The sequence below is a fragment of the Plectrocnemia conspersa genome, unplaced genomic scaffold, assembly GCF_051122295.1.
Source record: "Plectrocnemia conspersa isolate PC_06_02 unplaced genomic scaffold, ASM5112229v1 ptg000008l, whole genome shotgun sequence".
Classification (NCBI taxonomy): domain Eukaryota; kingdom Metazoa; phylum Arthropoda; class Insecta; order Trichoptera; family Polycentropodidae; genus Plectrocnemia; species Plectrocnemia conspersa.
Window position 1 is genome coordinate 24,390,863 of NW_028277172.1, and position 19,152 is coordinate 24,410,014.

A 19,152-nucleotide genomic window follows, 5' to 3' on the forward strand; every position below is an offset into this window, starting at 1 on the left:
TCTGCGTGTGTTGATGATCATCGCCTTTTTTATTTTAGACCAGATATTTTAAAACTTATTTTTGTAGCAATTTCTTAATAATTTTTAATATTGATAACGTAATTCATCAATCGGTTTTATTAATATAAAATGCAATAGATTGCTGACTTTTAGCTGTAAGATTAGGAGTGCCCAGGAGAGTCGCGATCACGTCCCTTATTCTTCCTTCTTCAAAAAAAAAATACGCCATTTTGATTTAGTAAAGTTTGTCGTAAATCCTTTTAAAAAATATTTCTATATATAATACTAAAAATATATTTATAAAACTAACGAAATTTTATTTTTAAATACAACTAGTTTGCGTTTAGTAATATTACGCCTTACTCTTGGTTCACGCTTAATTAATTTTGCGCTAGCCAGAGGCGGGTAACAATCAGGCGCGCGAGAGCAACAATCGCGTTGCGCAACGAGCAATATCCAATATCATACAATATGCAACATTTGTTTATAAGGGCTCCAGCAACTTGGCGGATATAATTACAAGAGTTTGAGATTCGGTGAGAGTCCGGTTATTGGATAATATTGTGTCAACCACCGCGCCAGACGCCATATTTTAATTAAAAGGTATGGTGGTGGCGGCGGTTGTTTAAAAAGGGTTAAGTCCCTAAACAAATAGTGCACGGCTCGGTTAGCCGGTTCATTAGCCGGGCACCGGAATGCCGGCAGAATTTTCATTTGAATATTTCCGGAAAGTTTGGCGGGAACTTCCCGGCGCCATCGAGCCGGAAGTCGGCAGCGAGGGTGGTAAGGGTGGTTCTAGTCGATCGTTTGAGGGTCGTCGATACCCACGATATTGCTTGATTCGTTTGGGATAATCGTACATATAATATGTAAATTGGTGAATTATATAATCTATTAATACTTCACTTAACTACAGAAGTAGTATTGTAAAAAAATACGTTTATCTTTAAACTAAAATTTATATTAACTAATCAGTGTCAGTGTTTTTTAACACGTTTCTCACCTGTTAAATGACAGTTAAGAGCAGCAGTTATTATTACTAGTACCGGTCAGATTTACTCAGTGCTTTTTTATAAGAAAAAATGTGCTTAAAAATATTCAGTTTTTACAATAAATTTAATTTATTGTATTTAAAGCAAATATTCATTCTCGTCAAATTGATTTACAAATCTCTACTTATTTTTTTTCTGGCGCGTACTTTGCAACTTTAGCTGTTAAAATGTTTCTCACGGTGGTGCCCCATTTTAACAAAAAAAAAAAGATTTGGACCGTAAAAACGCGCCTATTAATTAACTTATTTATTTTGTAATTAAATAGCATAAATTAATTCCTCTAATAATGAATAGAAGAGTGTTTCTGTTAATGATCCCAAAAAATCAGTATATGGCATAGTATGTCAAATGAGACTAATTCTCAACATACAGATTTTTCAAATATAAAAATCGATCAAAAATATAATTACTCTAATTCTCCAAAATATAAAAAGGTACTAATTTTTTAAAAATATTTTTTTTCTGTTTTTAATAATATATATAAACGATAATACGCAATTAAATCAAACACTTGCCACTAAATTAGTGATTACATATAAATTATAAAATTACAAGCTAATCATGATTTATAACAGCGCGTTAATATAAACAATTAGCGAACTAATGATAAAACAACTCTCGCATTGTTCGTATTACATATATACGCTGCGTGTTAATTAATATGGGTTCAGCCCTACTTCGCGAGTTAACTTCTTCGAAATAACACCAACACGTACATACATTGACGAGTGTATTTTGCCAACCCCAAAAATAGATGTTTCCTTTGCGATGCTTTGATAAATATAGTTAATTAAGTGAAAACATCTCATTAAAACGCCTTCGAGGCGAAGCTTCAATTTCTTCCCTCCGATTATTTGGCTTCGACTAATTAATCTCAGATTTTTATTTAGAGCTAAGAATTTATATCGATAATAAAACCAGCATTTTCTTTAATCTAGAATAACAAATCGAAACGTAAATAAATAGTATATTTGATTGTAAATAAAATTAGCCAAAGAACAATAATTATATTGACAACATAAATTATTTATATATACATAAAATAACACATTTAACCACATTAATTAAATCAACCATTTTTTTACATTATGTAATTAGTATCTTCTCCACTTGAATAGTTGCAGCAAAACCATAAACTACAGATCGAACACCACAACCAGGTGTCATTAATCATCGATATAATCAGAGAACAATATATAGGTTATATTATAACTTCATACATACATACGATCGGCATTCATTAAAAGCGAGTTATATCGCTTATAACAAGGCCGACGGTGGAAACGATTCGGCTTTAATAATAACCAGTCTATTGCCTATTTGCTGGACTTATCGGCGCCCCCTAGATAGTGTTTCGTTCGGCTGTAATTTCACTAATTGCGAAACAACACCACAATTTAGTTCGGTTTAACCATTGGTTTGATATAATGCGATGATAGCCGTTCCGTCTAATGAAAGGGAATCGTTAATTACCTGTGAAAATTGGAAACACCCTTGTTTTGCTGGGGGTGGGATGCGTATAAATAAATATATACGGAATGGGCAGAAAAAATAGTATTTCAGTTTAATTTAGAAGCACTAATGATAATTATATAATACATATTTGTATATTTAAAAAACAGATGAAAATATATTTTATTTATGTTTGTTTATATATAAGCATTGAATTGTTATTTTTTAAATAAATTATATTCATTTCATCATGTTTATATTTTAGAAATTAAATTAAGTAATTAAATTATCTTTAAATTCAGCTTTTTAATTAAAGATGATGTCAGTCATATACAAATAAGGGATTAACTCATGCTATTATTATTATTTATTTATTTTATTTTTTTATTTAGCTTAATAGCTAATCTTTACATCTAACAAATTTAGTAAACATATATAAAAATATATAAAAAATACATAACAGAAAGAAAAAATAAAATAAAGTAAAGAAATAAAAATAAAGACTTAATATTATAATTTATTTCTATATGTACGAAGGTGTTTTTTTATTCCATTTATGAAACCCGCTATATTTTTGCTGTTTCGGATTTCTCTTGGAAGACTATTATATAAATTAAAACCTCCGTACATAATTCCCCTAGCCGTACTCGTTTTCTTATACTTAATTATCTTTAAATTTTTTCTATTTCTAGTATTATATTTATGTACATCTTTATTTCTTATTAAATACTTATTAAAATATTCTGGTAACATATTATTTTCTAACTTATATATAAATACTAAAACATTCATACTCAATATTTCTTGAACATTCAACCATTCTAATCTATCAATCATACTTTTACAATTAGTTAATCTATTTTTATTTAAGATTACTCTCGTTGCCCTATTTTGTAATTTTTGCAACATTTGTTTATCTAATTTATTTAACATATTTAATAGTGTTGCACAATAATTAAAATGGGGCAATATTATACTATTGTAAATTATTATTTTTGTATTTATACTTAATATATTTCTTAATCTAGATAATAAACCTATTTTTCTACTAATTTTTTTTAATATGTAATTACAATGTTCTTTAAAATTTAATTTTGTATCAACAATTACTCCTAAATATTTTATATTATCCACTATTTCTATACTAGAGTTATTTATTACTATTTTGGTACTATTATCCAACACATTTTTATAATTAATAAACATACATTTAGTTTTATTCTCATTTAATTTAAGTACATTATTCTTTAACCATATTTCTAATATACTTAATTTATTATTTAAATTATTTACAATTTCTTTAATGTTATCACCTATGCAATACATTAATGTGTCATCCGAAAATAGTTTAATTTTACATTTTTTCACGTCATTACCTATATCATTAATATACAAAACAAATAACAATGGTCCCAATTTAGACCCTTGTGGTACTCCATTGAAGCATAAAAATAGGCTTTTCGTTAAAATGGGACACAACCGTGAAAATTTTTTTGACAGCTTCAGTTGCAAAGTACGCAGCATAAACAAGAAAGGAATAAAATATCTGTCGCTTTCAAAAAAATGAAATGTGTGCGTTCGGGATTGCCTGTTTCACAATAAACTATTTTAATAAAATATTTTTTTGTTGTTGACTTTTTTGCCATTTAAACGTTAAAAAAATACTAGACATGATAGGAAATATTTAACAAATGTAAATTAGTAGCCGTAAATTTAGGTATTTAATCCTAATTTTCTGCTCAAATACCAAAGGAAGAAGCAAAGAAAAACCGAAAAATCTATAACGGTACCAGCTGAATTATATATTTTTTTTTGTTTTTATAGATTATATTATTAGTAATTAGTGAACTAAATTTAATGAAGCAAAAAAATCGATACATATTGTTTCATGTGGTTATTCCTTAAAAAAATCTGGAAAAAATAGTCTCAAATCTATTCCAAAAATATTTTAAAAAAAATTTCATTTCATTAAAATCTTTTTGGAATACATTTTCAAAAGGAGATATACATTTTTACTAGTGAAAATATAAATTATCTGGCAGGTACTATTACAATTATATGATTTTAACTTAATAATATATATATATATATACACATATATATCATTATTAATTTTGATCCGATGTATAAATATTACAGTAAATGTGTATTTTTTGGGGAGTTACTTTTTCACTAGTAAATATATATTAATATTAGTAAAAATATTACTTAGCTAATAAACGCTAATATGTTGTTCTAAAATGTCTATAAAACACAATATAACAGTTGCGAAACGTCCATTTTCTGTTCAGACCCAAACCCAATCTAATGAAAGTTCTAAAATTAATTACACTTTTATTAGGTCAAGTCAAAAATACAAACTAAGCCAACTCAACTCTCAGGGGAAAATAAGCGGAAGAATGCGTACAAACAGACATCACATCTCACATATTGCTCCATAGTTTTTCTGCATTTTTATATTACACTATGTTTTAAAATTATGATAGCTATCCTTACCGATATAACTATGGACTTCTAATATAAGAGGGCTGATCAAAGAATATTCAAACCGAATTTTAGTCAATAGGAGAGCGCAAAATCAATTATCGCTTCTCAGAAGGCAAAAATTCACGTCAAAAGTAATAAAATCGTGTCGGCGCCGACGCGGTGGGAACGCTCGGTAACGAGCGTTCCCACCGCGACGGCGACGGCACGATTTTATTGCTTTTGACGTGAATTTTTGACTTCTGAGAAGCGATAATTGTTTTTTGCGCTCTCCTATTGGGCAAAATTTGGTTTAGATCTATTTTATTTGGTTCTCACTCGTAATATTGTTATAAAAAGTCTTAATATAAACGCTTGATAATCGAACCTATTTACTTTGTTTTTGCCTTGGACTGAAAATTCACAATATGACAACACTGAGCAATAAAGAAAACATGACTAATTATAAGTATATATTTTTAATACTTAATTAAAACATTTTGCTTAAAATATTAAATCAGAAAATATGTCGCAAGGGTGGCTGATTTTTATATTTATTTGTAGCATAGAAAAGGTTAAATCGTACCATATATTATTTAATAAATAAATTATATTACGATGTTTAAAAATATTTAAAATGTTGTTTTTTGTCATGAGGTCCGGAATTGTTATTTTTTTTATTAGCATATATCACAACTAACATAAAAATCAAAATATAAATGAATACTTTTCTCGATAAATTTCGGTGAAGGAATTTATCGCAGAAAATAGCCTTTTGACCTTGGAATGGCCAGGTACAAGCTCCGAATAAAACCCGAAAACTTTTATCGATATGGGAATTGATAGAAATTTTAGAAAAGGTAGGATGCGATGAAAATTCAGAACAATATTTAAAGACATTTGTCGAATAGCCTCGAAGAATTGATGCAGTATTACGAAATTAAGGAGGAGCAACTGAATGTTTTATTTTGCTTTATTTGTAGCTTGTTTAATTTTAAATATAATGTAAGTTTTAGTTTTTGTATTAATAAACTATTTTAACTATAGATAAATTTTTATTACGTTACTAAATTTTCAGAAATATCACTGATTTATTTAAAAATGTATTGATGCTTTTGCAAAATTAATTACTTAAAATATTACAAACACAATTTAATACAAAATAAATAAATAAAGAATATATAAAACATTGTAATGCAAAGTAATGTCGATTTTTTAGGGTAGACACCTTTCATAGACCGCTACTTATATTTGCTTTAAAAATCAAGATTAAAAAAATTATTTTTTTAAGGCAAATTTTTTTTTATTATAATACAACAATAATAAAACTAAAATATTTAAATAATAACATATTATTTACATCCCAAAAATTTATTTGAACAAATACATTTTCTTCGTATATTGCAATTAATTAAGATCAAGCATTATAACCGCTTATATTCGTGGTAGAATGTCGATTTAACGTCTGATTTGCTACGTTATTATTTACACTCTTACTTCCTCGTTAATTATTCTTCGCAGCGTTATAGAGAGTTTCAGAACGAATGTGATGAGTCTCGATTTTGTATTTGCAGACCATTAGGAGTTATGAGTGTTAGAGTTCGCGGTTCATCATGTGAAACATCCCGTTTTAAAACAAACAACGAGTTTTCAAAAGTACTGAGAGTATCGCGTTGCACATACAACGCTAAAAAACTGTTTTTCATAATGAGGTTGGTGTAAAGGCCAAAAGTTAAAGGATGAAATAAAAACTTTTTTGGTTTTATAATGACGTGTTTTTAAATTTTTATTAAAAATATTTTCAAGATTTACAAGATAAAAGTAATAAGAATTCAACTTTATTTAAGATTAATCGAAATAAATATAGATCATACTAATTAGATAATAAAAATTCTTTGATAATAATCTACTTCAACTACTAGAAAATTATATGTATTAAACAGAAAAAAAAAAATATTTTATATACTTCAGAACCTTAATTATGTAGATTTTTAATAAGTATCTTCAAATTTGCGATAAGCTGTGATAATTAATTTAGAAGAATATAATATTTATATGAGACATTGAAATTTTATGTTTACATCACAGCATAGTACAGCACCATTATTATGAATAAAAATCAAAATTTTCCCACTATTAAATAGGACCACGAACGATAATCGCAAAAGCCCTATGGGACACAATGGCGAACCCTTCACCGGGGCAGGTGGTTCTCGTAAACGTGTCACAGCATAAAGCTCTCGGGGATTCCACTTGGTATGGTCTTCTGGCACATTGTTTCAGGAGCCTCGAGGGTGTCTCCTACGTTCCGGTGACTATGTCCGAAAGTGCATGTGTCAACTATATACACTTATAGACTGTGTAATTTTTACTTTGACGCCTCTGGGAGCAGAGACAAAATTCAAATGTTTGAGATGTGCATACAAATTTGTGGCAGCGTAGCAGTTCCTTAACCATAGACTTCAAAGATAAGGATATTATTTAAATAAAATATATGTCAGGTAAGGCGTGAAATTCTTATCTGAGATATAGAATATTTTGTATGTGTGATTAAACTATAAAATCGGTGAAATTACTTTTGCGAGTAAATTATTTTTAAGTAATGTTAGAGTGAACATATCATGGCTTTGAATTTTAAGGCAAAGGTCCACAAAAAGTAAGTAAAGGGAGGATATTTAAATAGGTAAGTCTACTTAAATATCGTGAAAATCATTACTTGTAAAAATAATGCAATATTTTTTAAGATAAAATTTCATTAAGCTGGGTTCTGAATCTCGTTCCTTTCTATCGTCAATATTATTTACAAATTGTAATAATTAATAAATTTATTGTGCTCATTATTTATTTTTCCAACTTTTCCCTATTTTATTAATTCACCACAAATAAAAAGAGCACTGAGGTAAAGTCCTGACCCGGGATTACTAGATTTTTTTTCACCATCGATAAATACGGGGATTCTGCGACGTCGCCCGTATCGTAACGAGCGTTCACGTTCACGTCGCGGTGTACGTGTGTATATTTTTTCGTGTTGTTACGTGTACGTGACCGCGTTTAATATGCCCCACGCTGCACTCGCGGGAACCTTCCTGCTGCGTCAGAGGTCCCTACTACACACGAATGTCAAGTGGCGGGGTAAACGCCTCCGGGGCCCTTAAAGCGTCTGCCCTTTACTTTACTTTAAAATTGTGCTGGGCCAGCGGGTTAATGATATACGTTGTCACTTTGCGGCCGATTCCTTACACGCAGGCACCCTTAATTTTTGCCGATGCGGCCTATAAAACACACAGCGTTGGTGTGTAGGTGTACTAGGTAAGCGGTTATAAAGATGTTGATATAAGAATTTTGTGAGATGGAAATTATGGATCAGTTATTCTTCCTTTTTTACGGTCCTGCCTATCGGAAGTTGGCTTTTATGACAGTTTATACAGAATCTATTAAGTTGTTTGCGTTTTGTATTGGAAGTTATTCGAATTTATTTTTTTATTTCAGGAATCACATAAAACAATTTATCATATTAGTAAGGTGACAGACGTCTTCTTCTGAATATGATCTTTTTTTTGGACACCTTATCCTCCATTGTTCTTCTCATTTTGATTAAATGTTAGTAAACAGACACCTAAAGTACACCTTTAACATAAAGTGGAAGTTGTTATTACCCATTTAAAAATTGTAAGATTTACTTTAAAAAAATTACTTAAGAAAATACGAAGAATCGACAAATATTAATTTATTAAGAGAATGTTACTAAACAAATAAATAATCTCCATTTTGACCAGCGTCCTTATTTGATATTTTTAAAATCTGATCACCTTAATATTAGACAACAAATTCATGAGACAAAAATTGAATGTTTCTTTTTGTTGCATAGCTTTTCGCAATAGTGAAAAAAAATATTGTGGAACACACTTAAGCAAGATGTACACAATACCATATAAGTTGTCCAAACGAGTTCTCACGTGCTGGCGTCCTATCAAGAATATGGAACGCGACCTTTACTTTCTGGGGCACTCCATATTCTGCAACTAAAAATTGCTGAGCATTAATGGATGGTCGACACCACCCCTTAGTAATCTTAAAAAATGTTTCAGAGAATGCAATAAGTATTATCTTAACGTTTCTAGAAAAAATACATCAGGAGTTCTCAAAAAATGATATTTTGAAAGAGCATGATTTACAGTATATAATGAATGCACTAAGACATCTTTTCCAAGTTCCATAAAACGTAAAACATGGTAAAACAAAATGTCCTTTTCATAAACAAGCTCTCTATGGATTTATTTTTTAGTTTTAAAAATCACTTTCTCTTTAGGGAGTATGCCTTAATTATGGCAGAGTTTTCAATCATAGACAATTGGTCTTTAAGTAAAAGGCATGACGCTATCTTCCTAAGTGTGCTTAAGACCCCAAAAAAGAATGAAAACATTTTTAAAAGCAATAAGAAACGCGTGTATTTTTGTATAAAAATTTTATCATACTTTCTCATATTTTTTTAAAAACCGTTTTAAAGTGTTTCCGAGAAACGTCATGTCTGGCGAACGGTCGCCACATATGCAATTCGAATATTGCAATTATCTGCGACGATTTTCTCTAATAAAACCATGTTCTTTCATGATTAACGTTGTTGTACTAAATCTACTTATTTTTAAAAATATATCTTACAACTTTTACAATCAATTAAATTTTAATTTTCAGTATATTTAGCTTAATTTTTAAAGCCACTGACACATTTCAATAGTATTAATCAACCTTAAAAGCAAAATGCGCGTTAGCGATTTGTTGTTGTATTTAAATAAAAATTTGTTTTTATTGTAGTCTCGGATACATGAGATTAATGGTCAAGTTTTATTAGATTATAATAAAAAAATCTATATTATAGTATCTTTTAATCTTTATTTTGTACGCTTTGTAATTTAAAAAATAGTTTGACTAGTGGTACTTCACACCAAGCAAGCATATTTCAAAATGAGTCTGATTATTTATTGGTATATAAAAAAATTGTAGTAAGCGCGCTTTTTCAATTTATTATCGGTCTGAAAACCGCAATTGCAGCAAGTCATTTAGAGAAAAGTTTTATTGATTAAAATGATCTAAATCTTAAATAGCATTTTCTGTACATAAATTATCATATTAATAAAGCAGAAAAATTATTTTGTAACTATGCAACACATTTTTGACTTTTTAATAGTAAAAAAGTACCATATCACAAAAGTGTTATATTTATTGTTCACTCTACAAATAATAAAAAGCATATTGTAAGCAAATCTCAAATCCTTATTCATTAACTATAAGATACATATCTTAAAAATGCATATTTTGTATTCTCAGCGTGTTTTAAAATTGTATTTAGTAAATATACTTTAATCAATAATTTTAAAATGAATTTATTTTTATTTTTAAAGATGTAATTTGATAAAATCAACTAAATTTAATTATAAATTCAGATGTAGTAATCACCGACTAGACCATTCATACTCAACCTTTTTATCCTCTGGACCAAATATAGATGTTTGCTAAGATACGCGAGCCGCACAACAAACAAACGAATACAATAATATAAATATACAAATGTATTTAACGTTATTTATTTATTGTTGATTCAAAAATTAATTGAACTGTTTTACACACATCATGTCTTGATTGGTATAGGCTACCTTTAATACTGTATCAAGGTGAGAATCAGTCATTTTCCTAATACATTTTTTGCATATTTCATTTAAAAATAAAATGATTCACAAAGATACGTTGCAACGAACAATGTGAGAAATGAATTCGTTAAATAACGTTGTATAATCAAAACCCAATGTTTATAATTGTTTAATATTTTAATTTCCATATGGTAGGGATTTTCTTTTAGCAACAGACATTTAATTTTTTTTTAAATACTAAAATCTGTTGTTAAATTTGTTGAATAAGGCAGCTAAATAATTTTTAATTATAATATAGTTCTCTAGAAAAATGTCTTTACAATCTTGTTAAACTTTTATCAAGGTTGGAAAATAACGCAGAATTTTCTCTGTTGTCTTCAATTGAGATTGCCAATTTTTTTCATAAAATCACTTAAAACCATCCATAATTTTTCAGTTCTTTGTAAATTTTATTGTACACTTATAAGAATTATATAATTTCCTGCTAAAAAAAATCGTTTTAGCTATTTTCCTCTGCTTAGACATTGCACCGAAGTATGTCGTTAATATCGTTACAATTACTGTACATTTCTTTAAAAAACTTTCAAATTTTCTGTGGTTTATTTGACTATACTTATGATTTTACTATACGGTTTTCATCACAGTGCTGTCAAATTTTCTTGGTGTAATATATATAAAATTACATTTCTTCTTAAATAGCAAAAAAAATATCTTTAAGATCCGTTCATAGAATGACATCCATAATAAATATTATTTCATTCCAGAAAAGCACAAAGAATATTGAGATAATCTGTTCCATTTGATTGATTCATCATGAAAAAATATAAATTATATTCTGTTTAGTGCAGTATATAACAAAACCGAGACACTGTGACGTTGCTGATTTTTTTATAAAATATTTTACTGAAATGTCAGTACTTGGATCCATAGCCAGACAAGGATAGAATCAGAGAGCTGCATTTTCTTAATTTATGGTAACATATTATTTTTATTGCTAAATTTATCCAACAATAATTTGGACGCATTAATAAAAGATGCCTTAACAATTTTGCGTCAGTAAATGGCTTTATATATTTACGAATTATATTTTTTTTTATGATTTTATGGTGATATTACCACTGACATATTATTTTGTTGGGATTGCAATGACTTGAAAACAATTACAGATTTTTTTAAATATTTTGTAACGATTTTAAATGTTGAGCCACTTAGAAAAGCAGGTTAAATATTGCCAGGAATAAAGCTTAAATTGAAATTGACTGTGAGAAGAAGACATGATGAATTTACGCGTTAAAAGCACAATAAACTAAATTTAAATATTATTACATATTTATTTATTAGCACATATTTATGGAATTTTCTTTCGTTCTATATGAATATCATTTAAACACACAGACATTTAAATATATTTTTCACTTTTGGCTATTAATTCCCATGTTTTGGGAATAAAATCTAAAGACCTGATTTTATAAATATTAAGTCGCTACTTTGAGTAGAACATATTGACATAAAAAAATGACAAGCATTTAAAAGTATAGTTGTAAAGCAATATTTGAGAGATTTTCGTATAAAAAAAATTATATTTTTTTACAATATATGTATTATTTTTTAATTATGTTTATAATAAAAGTTTATAATTATTAAATAATTCAGATTAAATACACTGTATAATTACTAAAATTTCAGCTTTAAGCCATTGCTTTCAACTTTCGTACCCGTTTAGGTCCATTGTTTTAAAAAGAAGCAGTAAAAAACTAGTCGTGAGTAACTTGGGTAAACTAAACTTAACTTTTAGTTTAAAGTCATTCTTTAAAGTGCCACTTTTATCCCACATATATTACATATCATTTTTATGTAGTACTTATATTATAATAAAATTTTAAATAATATTTTTAATATAAATATATATATTGATTTCAAAAATAATCTATTAGTTATATTGCAATAATCATAAAGTAAACAATTAAGAGCAATAATGCGATTTGAAATATTAAAGCAGTACACAAATTATTTAAATTTAATCTTACCAAGAAATTAAATAAATGTACAAAAAACGAATTAACGATGTTTCGATTTTTTTATTTAATACACTAGCCCTTATCGTTACTTTTCGTTGCGTTCTGTTGACAAAGGACTTTTTCGGGTCGAAAATATTTTACTGGGGCGAGAGCACGTTTCGTGATAGGAGAAAGGATCGATGCGAAAATCCTCGTAAAAAACATCCGAGGATCGAGGGCCATCGTCCGTTCAATACACCTACTGTCTGGTGTCTTTCAACCCTTATCGGCAATCTTCGTAATTGTTCATTGTTCGCATCCGAGAGTGGTCCGTTATCTGCGAACCCTTCTGTGTTGTTTCGCTAACCTCCCTTACGCTGTTCTAATAAAAAATGCTTCGACCCCTTCGAAAAATTTTCACTTATCTGCGAAAGCGTGACCGCGATTTTCATAAAAAAATAAGTAGTTGTTACATGTATATATAAAATAGAATTTTATAATTTCATTACAATCGACTAAACATTTATTTATTTATTTAAAAAAAACATCTATAAGATTAAAAAAAATGTGAAGCTATTCTTAGTAGTTAATCTACATTAACATCTACTGGTATATGTAAATTAAACTCCTAAATAAAATAATACATATATGAGAGCATGTCATAAACTTTTTTTGCACCCAAAATAAATATAATTTAAACATACTAAGAAGCCTCCTTTGAGATTCTCATTAGACATATTTACTAATACTATATTAATTAATTTAGTAATTAAATTTATAATTGAGAACTGTCAATCATATGATCATATACCTGTTTACCTAGTGCGCCTTATTCTGGCAAGCTTTGTATTACGCACTTTCAAGATGCTCGATTCTGAGTTAATTATCTGACGTATCATTAGACAGCTTCTTCAATAGACACTACTCTCGATTTAGTTGATTATCGTACGATTAACGCGGATAAGACTTCATGTATTTACCTTACCTCGGATTAGTGTTTAAGCGTCTTCACTGAGCTGTGTGTAATCGAATTTAATTATGTGTGTGTTATCAACAGGTCCGGGTTTTTGGGGACTGATCAACCCCGAATGGAGCCTTTGCAACAAAGGGAGAAGGCAGTCACCGGTTAACTTGGACCCTGCCAAACTACTCTTTGATCCAAATCTTAGGCTCATACACATAGATAAGCATAGGGTAAGTGAATAATCTTTACTTAATTTGTAAATATATGTGTATGTTATAAAAGCTTGTGCTATATGAACCCTAAAAATAAAAATACTATAATATAGGATCTATTAAGTTGAAATATTGATTCAAATAAAAACTAGATGTACAAAAAATGAATTAAAAGTTAAATTAGCAAATATTCCTTTCGACAAAAATTGCAAGAAACAGTTAGATTTTTTTATATTAATATATTTTTATATATTTTTATTTAGTAAGTAGAGGACACTCAATTAATTAACGTTTTTGCTATGATTTGTAATCAAAATATAATTTATATTTTCTGGCATAATAACTAATATATTAAGTTCACAAACAAAATGGTAGATCAAGCTGTTTTATATTTTAAAGATTAAAAGTATTTTTTTGTGATCTTTATTTAATTTTCAAGTAAAACTAAATCTTAATTTTCAATTTTTAAACAACAAGATTTTTATTAAATATCAAATTTTTGCTCAGAAAAAAAATTTGAAAATAAGTTTTAATGAAATTTTAATAATTTATTTATTGTATTGTTTTTATTTATATATTTTTTAATTTTTTCATGACAATATTGCTTGTTTTATCGTTTTAATATAAAAAAAATAATTTATTGAAATTTACCTAAACTTAATTTATTTAAATTATATTAGCAATATGTTATTATTATGACGCAAAAATAAAAATTATGAGGGTTTTTATGTCAAATATTTGTTATAACACTACAAAAATGTTTTTTACAAAATTATTATTCGTTTTATCTTAAATATTAAAATTAAATAAATAAATTTCAACTTAAACTTTAAATAAATTATTGTAATAACACATAAATAAAAATTACTAGTATCTTTAGCTAAAATTAAATTATAATTTTTGACGTGTAAACCTTTTTTTCGAAATATATCACTGATATTTTTGATTACTTCATAATTACCTACATATGTTTTTTAAAACAACAATATTCTAAAAATATTTATAATTAAAATAATATAAAGAAAAAAAATAAAGATTCAATAAAACTTATTAGTAAAAAAACAGTATTTTTTGAAAAAAAATTATATTAGATAAAGCTATCAAATTTTATTGTATAGATCCAAATTTCGGCTTAATCCGTATTTTTTAACTTAAGCGTAATTTTTTTTTTTTAGGTAAATATTAAAATAACTGCAATTATTTATGATATTCTTATTAGCCAAGATTTCTTTAATATTGCTTTATATGAAAAAGCTTATAATTATAGTATTCCCATCTTTCTTATTTATTTATTTGGTTTTGCTATTTTCATACTGACAAAATATTTTGATCTAAATTATAATTTTGCATTTTTACAAGAAATTATCAATATTTTTTTACAGAATTATTAATTTGTTGTCAATCGTTGCTAATATTATTTTATTTTAATATGTGTATTTTATTTTTTATAATTGATAATAAGCTTATTTCAATGTTATTTTCAAGATGCAATCATCTGCATAATATGCTAAGTTGATAATAAATATTTTAATTATCTTTTAGAGAGTGTAGTAATTTTTACAAAATATTTTATTAGCTGATAATAACTTTACTTAAGCCGTATATTACTTAAAAATTAGGTAAATATTTTTTTATAAATTAAATTGCTGCAAAAAATACTTTCCTAAAAAAGTTTTTACTTTTTAATTTTTTTCACTAAAATTTGCAATTTTTGATTGAGTTATATTTGTGTTTATTCAATATTTGTATATCATGTAGCTTTATGAATAACAAACTAATTTTATACATTTAAAATTATTAGTAAAATGTTTAAAAATAGTTTTAAGGAATAAATGCTTAGTACCTTTATATAGTTGTATTATAAAAAAAGTCTTTTTAAAATACTGTAAGAATTATATTAACAGTGTTGTACTAATAGGGTTTTTAAATTGAATCCTAATTAAAATACTTAGGGTTATTTTAAAAAAATTAAATACAATAATTATATTTTAAATCTAGTCATACTTATTATTAATATTTGTTATGTTTAAAGAATAAGCAATTTTTACAAATTATTTTTCCTTTAAACATAACATCATTTTTAATAATTACTGATGGTCTAAATATAGATTTAAGTTATTGCCCATTTAATTTAATTACTGTCTCAAAGCAAAAACATCCTGACCCAATAAAAACAGGTCAAAAATTATTTCTAGATATAATAAACTTTTGCAATACACATAATAAACCTACCCTTAGGCATGTTATTTTATAAAACATTTATTTTAACATGATATTAATTTTACAAATTATTATATACAATACAATTTACTGGTCTATAACTATTTACATGCTTACAATTTTGTTATATTCTACAATATGATTAAAACTGTAATGATTACAACTTGAATAAAAATAAACTAAATAGATTTTAAAATATTAATACATGTAAAGGATTAGGTGATAATTAAATTATAATTGTCTGAAAATCTGAAAGCATTCATATGTGTTCTCAATATTTTAAAGCAATATATGCTTTGATGATATCAACTGTTTTTGAGCATAAATGTTTTGTGAAAGACATATGTCATTTGAATCTAGCGTACAGATGAAATTTCATGGTGAAAGTTACTTATAAGTTAATTCTATAACATTGCGATTTTTTATATAATTTATTTTACAAACATACTAATTTATATAATACATGATACCAGTTTATAATTAACTTCATCTTTACAATTTTTCTATTAGCTTAAATATAATAAAAAGTGAGAATATAAAACGAAGGTCAGTTTAAGAATCTTTTACAATTTTAGCGAAAGAAAAAGAAAAAATATAAAAATAAGAATTAATTAAATGATAATTTAAGTACAATTATCTAAAGGTCCAAGACCACTGATATGTGATCCTTAGTTTATAAAGCAATATGTGCTTTAGCATTTTTTAATAATATTTAAATTTAAGGTTGTTTTTATCATTGTCTCTAATACATTAATATTGTAGTGTATGAAAATGACAATGTTCTTATATTGTTGGTATTTGACTAATATATAGTTTTTTAAGATTAGTATAAAAAGCTATTTTATATATTATTTTCATAGCATTATTTTGGGTGACTTTATTTGTATTGATAGTCTGTGTAATTGTTTGTATATTAAGATTTTGTTTTTTAATATAAACGTGTTTGATATCGGTCTGAATGTTGCTATAGTAGTAATCTCTTTAGGGCAAAGTTTAATATTAGGCTTATTAAATTTCATCTCAAAATCCGGATGTTAACACAGTTATTTAAAGCTTGACTTCAATTCCAATTGAACAATCTTGTAGCAATTTTCATTATGTAAATTAAACTCCTAATTCTATAATACAGATTTTAATTGGTTTAAAATGTACAACGCATTATTTAGTGATGCTTTGATCTTTAATATATAAATAAAAATATTTTTAATATGTAGAAATTAATAATATGGTTTTTTAATTGTCTTATAAATTTATATATAAATCTCTGTTTTTGTTGTTGTGCTATTTTTTACGTCAAAAACAAGTTTTTCTTATATATTTCATTATTTAATATACCAATTAGATATTAAACTGTACCAGCTAACCATTGTCAATTACTGAGGTGCACCAAAATAGCAATCTTTCGGCCCAATGGTGCCCCACATAATTATGTCCCTAAGTTATTATTGTATCCAAAACAGTGAAAGCACAGTATCGTGATCTTGACGTTTCCATTTAGCGTTAGGTAGGTAAGTCAGGGGCGCCTTGGGGCATTTCGCGATTGAAATTTGTTGCTTAAACACCGCGCCGCCTTCCCTCAGGGCCAGACCGGGAAAATATGGAGGAAATTGCGTATGTGTGTGTGAAACTTTTCCGCCGTTATTGTTGCGGTGCGTGGAAAATTATCGTTATCAGCCCTTCTCACCTGGAACGATCGAGGTGATAACGCGCAAATTAGATCAGCTCTCTGGTTTGGGGAGAGGCTGCGTGAATCTTGGTTAAGGTAAACACGTGTATGGGTGCGATATTTGTATAATAATATGTTTACATATATAAATATAGGCATTTTATTTATTTATTTACATTAAGAGCATCGTAATATTATATGTCACATAAATGTGTTACGATTTTAAAAAAATAATCCATAGTATATAAAAAGGTGGAAATCATATAATATTAAAATTTAAAGGGTAAATATCTTTTAGACTTTATACAATCGCTCAATTAATCAAGTAAGATCATCTGAGCAACCAAGTTCCAACAATTTAATTATTGATAACTCTTGACAATCATTTTACAAGCCCTTCTCAAAATCAATTTAAATGACTTCTACTTGTAGTTCTGCTTCATGATATTTTGTCACAGTTTTTATGGATCTGTTGGTCCTAAAAAAATTGTCAAGAGTGATTAAAAACATATCTATAGAATCTATAGATACATAATAATCCTTAGTATATTTATTAATTATTTTTAATAAGTTTGCAAGAGCTAACAGGACTGTGATTAGTCTAAAGTTCTTGATGCATAATTTGTTACACCTTTTAGGAAGAGGGGTGACTTTTGTCCATTTCAAAAAATCAAGAAATAATGACGCTTCAAGAATCAGATAAAAAATACGCTTTATAATGCAAAGTCACTGACTTCGCAACCTTTCAAAATTAAGTCAAAAACCAAATCAAGCCCAAAAAAGTTTGTCTTTAACTTAGGGCGAAATATAAATATAAATCTTGCGAATAACGTTTTTTAGAGCGAGGGTGAAGTGTTAATATAATCTTTTCTGACACAGGCTTTTTGACAGTGTCATTGTCGATTCGATCATGACTTAGCAGAGTCAAATTATTTTTAAAGCCTGTTCTATCAAATATTTTGATTTGAAATCAAAGTAATTGCCAATACTCCAATGATCTTCATATCCTGTTAACAAAGCAATCGCAACCCCATATCCTTTCGATCGTTCCAGAATATTTACAAAATGGCAATGTATAGCTTTGCCAATTTATTTACGCTCGCGCACAAATCAAGTTTATGTTTTCGAACAGTTCTCATTCGGATTCATTCTGGCGAATGGCTCATAACTCGGCGGCCATTGGCTCAAGCGCAAAAATATAAAAGTCGTGATTTACGAGAAGCCGAGAGGCCATCGCCGTAAAAAAAATTCTGCCGTAAAAAGACTTACGGTTCTCCGCAAAAGATGGTTCGAAAGCCGGCAAAGGTCTTTATTATAATTAGTGAATAATTAAAAGTTGACGACTTGAGTCGTAAAGTGCACTGCTGCACCAAGCGATACGGACGCATTGACGAGTTCGAATAAAAGTTTATGATATATTCCTTAAACTTTGAAAACCATGAATTTTAATTAGGTATTAAAAAATACGAAGTAGCGTAATC

At 27.5% G+C, this 19,152-nt stretch overlaps 1 protein-coding gene across 1 annotated transcript in view; it reads left to right on the forward strand.

The window, feature by feature from the left end:
* The window catches only part of CARPB (Carbonic anhydrase-related protein B), a 279,915-nt gene that overhangs the window by 163,210 nt on the left and 97,553 nt on the right, over positions 1-19,152 (forward strand). The window contains exon 4 of the mRNA XM_088190724.1: positions 13,667-13,803. Within this exon, the coding sequence (XP_088046850.1) occupies positions 13,667-13,803 (137 nt within the window). The remainder of the gene's footprint in view (positions 1-13,666; positions 13,804-19,152) is intronic.